The sequence below is a fragment of the Neophocaena asiaeorientalis genome, unplaced genomic scaffold, assembly GCF_003031525.2.
Source record: "Neophocaena asiaeorientalis asiaeorientalis breed wild unplaced genomic scaffold, Neophocaena_asiaeorientalis_V1.1 scaffold120, whole genome shotgun sequence".
Lineage (NCBI taxonomy): Eukaryota > Metazoa > Chordata > Mammalia > Artiodactyla > Phocoenidae > Neophocaena > Neophocaena asiaeorientalis.
In genome coordinates this window covers 1,551,276-1,563,271 of record NW_020185322.1, presented here as the reverse complement: position 1 = coordinate 1,563,271, position 11,996 = coordinate 1,551,276, and the positions used below count along the sequence as shown (strand labels likewise).

The following is an 11,996-nucleotide window of genomic DNA, read 5'->3' as shown; positions in this document are numbered from 1 at the left end:
CCCCTGCATCGGCAGGCGGCCTCCCAACCACTGCGCCACCAAGGAAGCCCCACTGTCACATTTCTTGAATCATCTACGCTACTGGTTCCCACATGTCTGAATTTTCTGGACCAGGAATTCGTTTTGAAAGGGGAAGAGAGGTGGCATTGGAGAGAAAAGTCAACAGTGGGTTGCCAGATTTTTATTCTGCCAAATATGGATAAGGTACCTTCCAACTCTTCTCTCCTCATTTCTCAAATAAAGCACACTGTCAACATTTGAAAGGACAAGCTCCGCCAACCTTTAAATTCACCTGTCTAATGACACAACACAGTCTTTATGTTCACCTGGTCGTTCACTCAGCCACCATTTATTAAGCACGTACTATGTGCCCTGCTCTAGGTTCTGGGGATACAACAGTGAACAAAGCAGATGAAACCCCCCCCCCTCTCCTAGAGATTACATCCTAGTGAGGAAACAGACAAAATAAAGATATAAGTAAAATACTGAGTAAGTGAAACAGTGTGAGTACTAAAGAGAGAAACAAAGGACGGAGGGGGATAGTTGACATGCAGGGGGGAGGGAGTTCCCAACGTAAGATCTGAGATGCCAGGGAGGGTCTTATTCCGAAGGTGGCGTCATACAGTAAATACCTGGAGGAGATGAGGGACCGCGCCCTGTAGCTCTTGGGGGTAGGAGGAGGGGCTCCCCAGGAGAGGAGGAAGCCAGGCAAAAGCCTGAAAGAGGGAACATGGCGGGCTGGTCAGGGAACACTGAGGAGGCCGGTGGGTGAGCAAGAGATGGGAGCAGGAGAGGAGAGACTCACGGAAACCAGTCACACGGGGTTCTGAGATCATTCTAAGGACCTTCCCTTTTACTGTGGATAAGCTGGAGAGCAGGCAGGATGTTCCCATCAAGAGTGACACGCTATCTCTTATTTTAACAGGATCATTCCGGCTCTTGTGGTGAACAGACAGCGGACACTAGCAGAAGAAAGGAATTGGAAGCCCCAGAAGAGAGGTTCCAGCAGACCAGGCAGCAGAAGGCCGAGCTGACACATGAGGTGTGGGGATGGTCAAACACAACTCAGAAGTTTTTAGACTGAAACCTGGAAGGGTGGCGCTCCCACTGGTTGAGATGGGAAACTTGTTCACAGATGGATTTGAAGAGAATAACAGAAACCCCAGTTTGGACGTTTTTAAGACATCTGAGTGTACGGAGTAAGCCAGACACTAAGTCTGGACACTGAAATGCACACACAGTCTGCGGGCTGGCGTTTAAAGCCAAGAGACTAGATGAGATGACCGAAGAGGAGATCCAGACAGGAAAGAGAAGTTCCAGGCCTGAGCCATGGGCTCAGGATAAAGTCATGAGACGAGAAGGAACAAGTGGAGGAAATGGAGAAAGAGCAGCCAGTGAGGAAAGAAGAATATGTGGAGAGTAGGGGGATCTGAAGGCCAAGAAGTGGGAACGTGTGAGAGTGAGGCTAAGCAACCAATCACACGCGCGGGTGGGTCACTGGGAACTGACTACGTGGTGTGACAGTGCAGAGATAAGAAACACGAAGCAAGCACATCGGCTGGGCAAGGCCAGAGAAAGAGGTACTGGAGGTTTGAGAGGGAATAGGAAGCTGCACTAGTTAAAATGGGAGCAGAAATTCACTAGGAGGAAGCGGTATGATGTCCAGGCAGCATAAACATCCAGCTGAGCTTTGTGATCATGGATGTAAAGTAAAACCAGTCATCCCAGTTGGGAGTCTTTTCCCAGTTGCACTGAGCCGCTCAGGTGCAGGTGCTGCAGAGGCACAAAGTTCAGTCCAGGAGAAGTGGGCAGGAGAGGGGAGGGGGCGGTCCCAGCCTGTGGCAGAGCTGAGCTGGGAAGAGAGGGAATGAAGACATAACAGTTGTGGGATCCAGAGGGTCCACGGATTATCCAAGTCAGGGCACTAACAGAGAGAGAATGGCCAGAACGTGGACACAAGCAAATCCCTGTGTGACCACTTCCAAGTGGTCTGGTAGAAGTTCACCAGGGGCAGAACTGGTAGAAAGCGCCGTCACTTCCTTCTCCTGCATCCCTGGGCTGCAGGGGCCCGCCTTCTCCACCAGCACCACTGCCAGGGCACGCTGCACACACCATGCCCCTGAAAGCCACTATCATTTCCCACTACTGTCTCACCTGACCTGCCTCTAGTCACTGGATGAACAGCCAGCCTCTCAGAGCAGAAACTATGCCGTATTTGATCCTGATGTTCCAGGCTATGGCCTCGATTCTAGACCCGTGCTTGATATATAGTTGCTAAGCAGTAATAGAGCTTTGTTAAGAGAAAGAAATTTCTTTGCCCAAACATCAAGGTTATGACACAGAATCAGGCAGTCACAAGAGAATTTAACCGCAGGAAGTACCTATAGGGCTCTCTACACGGTATATGTAAAATGGCACTTTTTATCCAGAGTTATGCTACAGTTCTAATTTTCAGGAAATTTTTTATTTTAGAAAGATTTTATAAAATATTTTTCAAATTCCAATTCCAATTTTACCTCCATTGTCTGAAACCCAGCCTCCTTCCCCCATCAAACATAAACAAACTGAGAATAATCCCCCCGATCAATAGCCTCCCTCTCAAATCATAAATTCTACAATTCATTTTTAGGTACATAAAACAATGGAGAGGGGGAGGGAGGCTCTGAGCAACCTTAAACATTCAGTCGCTGGTTCTCATGCACACCCAGCTATGGAGTCAGCTCCCCAGCCAAGTGCAAAGAAGAAAGGGGAACCACTGAGTTACAAAAAAACTGATGAGTTTACTATACGTAAGACTTCTAAGTCTTTAAAATGCACATGTACTTATCTGACTACAGCAAACTCTTTTTGTTGTTGTCTGTGGAAAATGTGATTAAAAGCTCACGGCACAGTTATGTTCCAAAGAGCTGCTGGTCTGGACCACGGCTTTAGAGGCACCCGTGAAACTTGTACACCTTAGGGGCCCAGGCTCTCACTGCTCCCAAGCTCTGTGCTCTCACCAGGCCCGAGTCCTGAGGCATCCTCGATGGAGAACTACCCGTGCACAATGCACTCTCTGCTAACGCCTACCTCTCCTTTTTTCCAAGTACCTATCAGAAGTTCCATAAAATCTAAAATTATTTCACCATTAATTTAATTACTTTCTTACAGTAAGAAACATGAGGGTCAAATTCTAACGATGACTACAGCACTGACATATAACACGTCACTCACAATCACAAAGGTGGCAGGTTTTATTCCTCTGATGAATGTAATCCCCCGGTAACTGTAAACAAACGCAGAGCTGGACTTACCCGTTCCATAGCTGCATTATGATATGGGAGCTCCTCTTCGCTGCAGAGGAAAAACAGTGGATGTGAAATAGCTGAAACCAGAGCAAACTTTTAAAAAATTATAAACCTGTAGGTAAACATGATGTACAACCACGTATTTATCATCTCAAGAGCTACGTAAGCTTCCATTCCACCGAATTTAACATAAAACTGAGCTATTCTGTAACCACGTCCCCTGTCTTCAAATCTCTAGACACACTCTGTCCAATCCAGTCCTCTCCTGTCACAGGTGGCTGTTTAATTTTAAATGTAAATTAAAATGAAATAAAATTAGAATTTCAGTTATGAGCCTCATTAGCCGTGGTTCAGCTACCATACTGAACAGTGCAGATACAGTGAGAACACCTGCACACTGCACAAAGTTCTACTGGACAACACTGCTCTAGTCCAGGAGTCAACAACCTTTTCCTGCAAAGGTAAATATTGAATTGTAAATATTTTAGGCTTTGTGGGCCCCACAGTGTTTTTCATAATACTCAACTTTGATGTCGTACTGTGAAAGCAGATACTGACAGCATGTAAATAGAGTGTGGTTTTGTTCCCATGAAACGTTTACAAAAATAGGTGGTGAGCTGGATTTGGCCGATAGGCCATAGTTTGCCAACCTCTACCCTAGACCATCACCTCCACTTTCTGTCTTCAACTACAGCCTGTAACAAATGATTGTTCAAAAAAATTAGTATAAGGAAATAAAACTGCCTCCCATGGATTTATGAATTAAAAAGAAAACTTCAATTTTTATTCTGTAAATAAGGAAAGCTTCATTTGTCAAAACTTCAATGGGAATAATTTTTAAAAGTGTAAATATAATAAAAGATCAAATCAATTTCTCTGATACAGTAATTTTGTGATACCACCTGCAATATAAAACATTCTGAGACTCTTGAATTAATTGTCAGTAATATGAAAACCATGTACTATCTGTAAACAGTGCTATGTACTTTGAGTTGCTCTATCAGTAGTACTGATGTTTTGACAAGAACTATCCATATTCTTCCCTTAGTTTCTATTGACACCAGATAATAACACTTTTAAGAGTACAATATGTTAGTATTCAAGAGTCCAACGTTTTCAAAAGCACTCTTTTGCTGCTCTGGAGAGTCCTTAGGTGAAGCGTGAAGCTACAGCAATGAAACTGACCAAAAGGTGTAAGAGCCAAAAGAGATCTCAGAGAGATAGTCCAACCCCCTCATTTCACAGATAAGAAAACTAACATTTTCACTCAGACACCATCACTTATCCTAATACAGAGATGTACAGCACTACCTAACCCAGTGGGCTCAAACTTAGATAAGTATCTATCTTCAGATTGTGCAAGAGTATATGAAAAACAGGCTAAGAAACCAATTCTCAAGAAAAAGAATATCTAAGGATTAAATATAAGTTTTTTTTTTTGAAGTGTCTATTCACCTTTTTTTTTTTTAATAGCTTTTGTTAGGCTCCTAGTCTAACTTTCCCTGCTGATTTGTAATCCTGATTACTAGTAATGCATGAATTACCAGTGATGCATGAACGGCACCCATCCATTCTTCATTTACTGGCAGAAGAAGGCCTGTCAACACTACTGGAATGTACTTGCTAGGTGATGAGGTCAGCAAGGACATCTTGAAAGAATAAGAACATCTGGCAACCTCTGTGTGCACCAACAATGGCATTTCTGGGGTGAGTGGGCTGGGCTGCCCTGGGTAAGAGCAACCTTCTGTGCAGCTGATTTGAGCAGATCCTGACCTAACACTGAACACTGAACATTCCGAACTGCAAATGAAGTGCCGACTCTGGCTGCCACCAGAGGACAAGCTCTTCAGTGTCCTATTCACTAAACAAGACTAACAGACCTAACTGTGCCTGTTCTCAACACTGAATCAGAACCAAGTTCTGCACACATCTGTGGAATGGTGCGAATCATCTGCTCAGGCTACATGGTCTGCGCCAGGCAGGTCCTACCCCCGCCTCTGGCGACCACCAGTGTGTTCTCTGTATGTATGAGCTTGGGTTTTCCTTTTTTTACATTTCACACATAAGTGACATCACACAGCATTTGTCTTTCCCTGACTTATTTCACTTAGTATAATGCCTTTAAGGTCCACCCATGTTGTTACTGATGGCAGCATTTCCTTCTTTTGTATGGCTGAATAATATTCCCCTGAATATATTCACCACATATCCGTTCATCCGCTGATGGATGCTCAGGCTGTTTCATGTCTTGGCTATTGAGAATAATGCTGCGATGAACATGGTGGGTACAGATACCTTTTTGAGTTAGTGCTTTCATTTCCTTCAGATACACACCCACAAGTGAAACTGCTAGATCAGACAGTAGCTCTATTTTTGATTTTATGAGGAACCTCCATACTATTTTCCATAGTGGCTATACCAATTTATGTTCCCACCAACAGTGTACAAGAGTCCCCTTTTCTCCACATCCTTGCAAAACGTGTTATTTCTTGTCTTTTTGATGATATTCATTCTAACGGGAACAAGGTGATATCTCACTGTGCTTTTGTTTTGCATTTGCCTGATGATTAGTGATGCTGAACACATTTTCATGTACCTGTTGGCCATCTTCTTTAAAAAAATACCTATTCAGATCCTCTGCCCATTTTTTTCTCAGCGACCATGGCTCACGGGCCCAGCCGCTCCGCGGCATGTGGGATCCTCCCAGATGGGGGCACGAACCCGTGTCCCCTGCATCGGCAGGCGGACTCTCAACCACTGCGCCACCAGGGAAGCCCCTGCCCATTTTTTTATTGGATTGTTTGGAGGGTTTGTTTGGCTAGAGTTGTATAAGTTCTTTGTATATTTTGGATATTAATCCCTTATCACAGTGGTCCTCAACCTTTTTGGCACCAGGTACTGGTTTCGTCAAAGACAATTTTTCACGGACGGTGGTGGGGGGATTGGTTCAGGTGGTAATGCGAGCGACGGGGAGCAGCAGATGAAGCTTTGCTCACTCGCCTGCCACTCATCTCCTGCTGTGTGGCCCAGTTACTAACAGGCCACAGACTGGTACCGGTCCACAGACTGGGGGCTGGGGACCCCTGCCTTATCAGATATATGATTTGCAAATCTTTTCTCCCATTCAGTAGGCTGCCTTTTCATTTTCTTCATGGTTTCCTTGGCTATGCAGAAACTTTTTAGCTTGATGTAGTCCCACTTGTTGTTTGCTTGTGTTTGTTTTTACTTTTGTTGGCTTTGCTTTTGGTGTCAAATCCAAAAAATCATCACCAAGACCAATGACAAGGAGGTTACCACCTACTTTTTCTTCTAGGAGTTTCATGGTTTCAGGTCTTATGTTCAAGTCTTTAATCCATTTTGAGTTGATTTTTGGGTATTGTATAACATAGTGGTCCAATTTCATTCTTTTGCATGTAGCTGTCCAGTCTTCCCAACACCATTTACTGAAGAGACTGTCCTTTCCCCTTTGTATATTCTTGGTTCCTTTGTTATAAATTAACTGACCACATATGCATGGACTCTAACAGATCTACGTGTCTGTTTTCATGTCAGTACCATACTGTTTTGATTACTGTAACTTGTAATAGAGTTTGAAATCAGGAAGCATGATGTCTCCAGCTTTGTTCTTCTTTCTCCAGATTGCTGTGGCTATTCTGGGGCTTCTGTGGTTCCACACAAATTTTATAATTGACTGTTCTATTTCTGGGAAACATGCCACTGGAATTTTGATGAAAACTGCATTAAATCTGTAGATTGCTTTGGGCAGTATGGCCATTTTAACAATATTAATTCTTCCAATCCATGAGCATGGAATATCCTTCCATTTATTTGTGTCTACTTATATTTCATCAATGTCTTACCGTTTTCAGTGTACAGGTCTTTCATCTCCTTGGTTAACTTGAGATTCCTAGGTATTTTACTCTTTTGGATACAATTGTAAATGAGACTTTTCTTAATTTCTTTCTGATAGTTTGTTACCAGGGTATAGACATACAACTGGTTTTTGTATGCCGATTGTATATCCTACAACTTTACTGCATCTGTTTATTAGTTCCAACATTTAGTGGAGTCTTCAGAGACTATATAGACAGACATATCATCTGCAAATGGAGCTGGTTTTACTTCTTTCCTTCCAATTTAGATGTGTTTTATTTCTTTTTCTTGCCTAATTGCTCTGGCCAGGACTTGCAATATTATGTTCAATAAAAGTGGTGAGAGTGGGGACCCTTGTCTTGTTCCTCATCTTAGAGGAAAAGCTTTCAGTTTTTCATCATTGAATATGATGTTAGCTGCAAGCTTGTCATGTAGCCTGTATTATGTTGAGGTACATTCACTCCATACTCATTTTGTTATGAGTTTTTATCCTGAATGGATGTTGAATTTTATAAAGTCTTAAGACCTCATAGATAGAATGTGATCCATTCATGAATTTTCTTGCATTATTGCTCCATTTCTAAAATCTTTCATACAAAATCTGCTATGTGCTCAACACTGATCTCCAAAGAACTTTTCCTCTTCTAGTCTCTGTGTTGGCATACACTCTTTCACAGCCTTCCAAAGAGAAAACAGGGAACATGCCTTATCAAGAGCTATACACAATGTATACATACACACGTAAAACACTGTGGCAGCCTCAGGCACCATGGCTGGCATGCTGCAGGAGTGTACTGATGTTGCTGAATGAACGTATGAAGGGAAGGATGAATGCATGCCTGCATTCATGTATGCATTCCTACCGTGACACCTAAATATCCTCCAAGTAGAAGAAAGGGAAGACCAGAATCTGGGTGACTGCAGTGTTCCTTTAGATCAGCAAACTACAGCCCCTGAATGAAATCTGGCCATCGGCCTGTTTCTGTAAATGAAGTTTTTCTGGAACACCACCATGCTCATTTATATATTGTCTATGGTTGTTTTCAGGCTACCATGGTAGAGTTGAATAGCTGTAAGAAAAACCATATGGTCCACAAAGCCAAAAAGTATTTAGTATCTGCCTCTTTACAGAAAATGTTTTCCTACCCCTGCTTTAGAAAACGAAGGTTTGTCGTCTAATGGAAAGAGGCACCTAGAGACTGCTTAAAGAAAACACCAAGCTGATAGCAAGAAGCTACACCTTGTAGAAATACACGAAGTAAAAACAACAACATAGTCATCACTGGAAACACAGGGACCTTACCTGGATCTATTTTCTTTTATCTGCTATTAAGCTTAAAAGAATTACTAATTAGAGTGTATGTGCTTGTAATTTCTCAATAGCTCAAATGGAGTATTTCTGTAACTATGAGATAAACTTTCATTTGGAAACATAAAAGTTAACTTGTGAAAATCAGTTATTCAATATACTGACTAAATTTTATTTCTGATTTTGTAGCAGATTTTGCCTAAGTTTAGATTTACTCTAGTCAAAATTATTGGATGGGTAGAAAGAGTTCTCAAGGCCTCGTCATTAAAACAGATATTCTTTAAAAACAAAAACACCATTATTCTGGCTTACAAATATTTATATAGTCACATTAAACTACAGACAATGTGCTAAATTTTATAAATATACACATTGTGATAAGTAGTTGAAAATCTGAAGCTTGGTATTAATTTTATCTTTATTTTTGAAACAATTTCCTTCTAATTCTTCTATTAATAACTTGTGGCCTAAAAGCATTATCTATGATTATCCAAATACCAAGCATTCTTTGTCGAGCAGACTGACAGTGACTATTTTTGAAAAAAGTGTTGAAAGTTCAAATACTGAAAGTTCTCTAAGTTCTTAAATAAGCTCGATTTCTCCATTCTCCAGATACAAGTCCATCACAGGCAGGCAGCTAGGGACAGCTCCCCATTTCTGCGTACTAAACAAAGACGACCCTGTTCCAGCATCACGCCAGGCTGGTTTGGCAACAGTTTTTATATTTATTGTGAAATCTATTATAAAACCAAGTTAGTCCTATACTGTATTTGTTAATTACTGTCATCCTTCTCCACATATCATAACAAGTAATTTAAGTTACAAAAACTGCAATTAGATATGAAGTCAGCAGCCTTCAGAGAAGGCTGCAAAGTTACTTTGTACCATTTTATTGACCTTGACACTTAAAACGCATGTTTATCACAGAACCAATCAGAAATTACAAAGAACTAAGACAGCAGAAAGAAACGCTCTTGATCAAGGTGCATTTAGACAGGGAGCGACGTCTAAATGCCTAGGCCAGGTGACTTTATTCAATAGCACAAAAACACCCAGCAGCAACCTTGGGAGAAAGTGTCTCCCTGGAATGAAGCACTGTAACAAAAATCAACGCGTTTGGTGAAATTCGGTAAAGCCTAACGCCACACTAAAGCCCATTTCTATGCCTCATTACTTTTGTTCGTGCTGCCTGCTTTAGGATTGCACCATGGAGTTAATACAAAATTGAGGGGGGCAGTAGGAGGACTGGTTGGGCTTCGTTTTCAAAGACGGTGAGCTCACCAGTGGGATCATTTCAAACAGATCCCTCTCCTTAGGCACTCTTCTTTCCCCCTTTAATTTTCTTTCTAGGCATCTTCGATGTTTCTCTTATTAAAACCACAGAGGCAATAGAATGCAGAAGGTCAGAACTCAGGCTCTGCCCTGAGGCTGCCACGGTCAGTTCCCCAATCTTACTGCGAGCGCAACCTGGGCAAGTTGCTTGATCTCTTTGTGCTTCAGTTTCATCTAAAAAAAGACAAAAAGAGTACCTATCCCAAAGAAGTTTTGAGAGGAATAATCCATGTTAAGAGCTTAGAACAGTGCCTGGCACACAGTAAGCGCTCAATAAATATTAGCTAATATTATTAAGGTAAATCACTGACTGGCTTTTTTTCCCACCAGAGCCAAATGGACCTCAGCACAGAGGTAAAAAGACACATAGAGTAACTGAGTGTGATTTTTAGATTGTAGACACAGGCTAGGCTCTTGGGCCAGAAGCTAGTTGTTTCAAGCAATGAGAAAAGAGAATTTAGCTAATTCCTAGACCCTTCCGGAATGCACGGATTTTTCATACATATTTTGTCCTATATTAGACCATTTTATGATAACATCCTTTGTAGTGGTTCACGCCCATCACAAACACTTGGGGAGGTCAAAATCAGCTGAGTTGTATCCTACCTTCTGAATCAGAATCTGGGATACAACCCAGCTATCTATTTAAACAAACAAACAAACATTTTCCAACTAATTCTAATGTGCAGGAGATTTTGGGACCCACTGATCTTGACAGTGCTAAATGCTCAAAGTGTCCTTCCAAACAGCATTCACATACCTCAGATCTGCACATTAACCCACACAAATGTAAAATCATTTCCTGTCACATTTGTGGCCAAGTTTGATTTACTTAAAAAAAAAAAAAAAAAAAAAAAGCCAAAGTGGGGATTTCCCTTAGGGACAGTATTTTCATCACAGTTACACACTGCTCTGTTGGTCTGCTGAAATTCAAAGTCTTCTAATTAGAACTAGGCAGGAGAACATTTCGGATATGCTGATATCATTAGGTAGCATAATGACACCTTACGTTTGTCTAGACCTGTATGTAGTATATTCTATCATTTTATTTCTTCAAAGCTTCAAGTACCCCTAAGTATGTAGAGCAATTAATGATTTCTGTTTCACAGATAAGGCGTGAAATAGTTAACTGAAACCAGCAAAGCCAGAAGAAGAGCATACATTCTAACTCTCAGAACTGTTTCTGTTCACTTGCGTCACCCTGAGAAAAACAAGATACAACAAAATACTTTCTAAATGCAAGAAAACTGAACAGAAAGGAAAAAGAAGGTCTGAGTACTATAAAGTTACTGCTATGAACTCCCTAAGAAATTGTATTCCTCCTTCAAAATTTAATCATGTATCATAAAATAAAAATCCCTGGCTTCTTCCTCTTTATAATAAATGAGACTGGGAAAGGATAAGTGTGAATAAGTAGTAGGTTAATCACTAAATTGTATGGAACCACACAAACTACGAAGATGCAGAAAAGTCTCCAGCCCATGGGAATCTTACTAAACAAAGCCAGAACCAAACAGGCAAATTCACATCATTTCAGGATGCTTTTAAGAGTCAAAACCACTTTAACTACTTTACTTTATAGTGCTCTAGGCCTCTCTCGACTCCTTACGTAACATACTCAGGAAAAATGGAATTAATTTTCAGAAGCAATAACACAAATACATTTCCCACCATAAGGAAGATCAGTGGCATTTCTTTTCATTGCTCATTTTCAGGCTGCACGATACTAAAGTTCTAACTGCTAATTATTTTTAAAATGCATTTATATAAAATAAAATGTTTTATCATTATTTTTGAAATACAAGTTGTTATTGATTTCCACTTAATTCTGCTAAATTATTAATATAACTCATTCACTGCACTTAATGTTCTTCCTAAAACACAATGAATATTAAAGACTGTATTTTTAACTATAGTTCAATTTCAATCACAGAGGTTAAAAATGCCAGGAATTTAATAAAAAAAGTATGTTGCAGGATCAATCCTGGAATCTTATTCAGAGCAATGCTATTAAAAATAAAGAAAATCAACGAAATAGGAGACCACAGAAACATAATTTTAAAAGTTAGCTTTCAAACTATGCAACTTACTGTAAGAAGCCAAATCTATCCGTGACTTTGTAAACAAGGTAATCAGCATCTTCCCAAGGTTCAATCTCTGCACCTTCTCGTCCCTATAATAGGGGACAAAGAAGG

The 11,996-nt window shown here is 40.9% G+C and overlaps 1 protein-coding gene across 3 annotated transcripts in view; it reads right to left on the bottom strand.

Moving 5' to 3' along the window:
* Window positions 1-11,996, bottom strand: part of USP6NL (USP6 N-terminal like) — a 188,810-nt gene that overhangs the window by 49,215 nt on the left and 127,599 nt on the right. For all 3 annotated transcript variants that reach the window (XM_024734173.1, XM_024734174.1, XM_024734175.1), the window contains 2 exons: window positions 11,892-11,974; window positions 3,294-3,333 (listed from right to left, as the gene is read on the bottom strand). In XM_024734173.1, coding sequence (XP_024589941.1) covers window positions 3,294-3,333; window positions 11,892-11,974 — 123 coding nt within the window. The remainder of the gene's footprint in view (window positions 1-3,293; window positions 3,334-11,891; window positions 11,975-11,996) is intronic.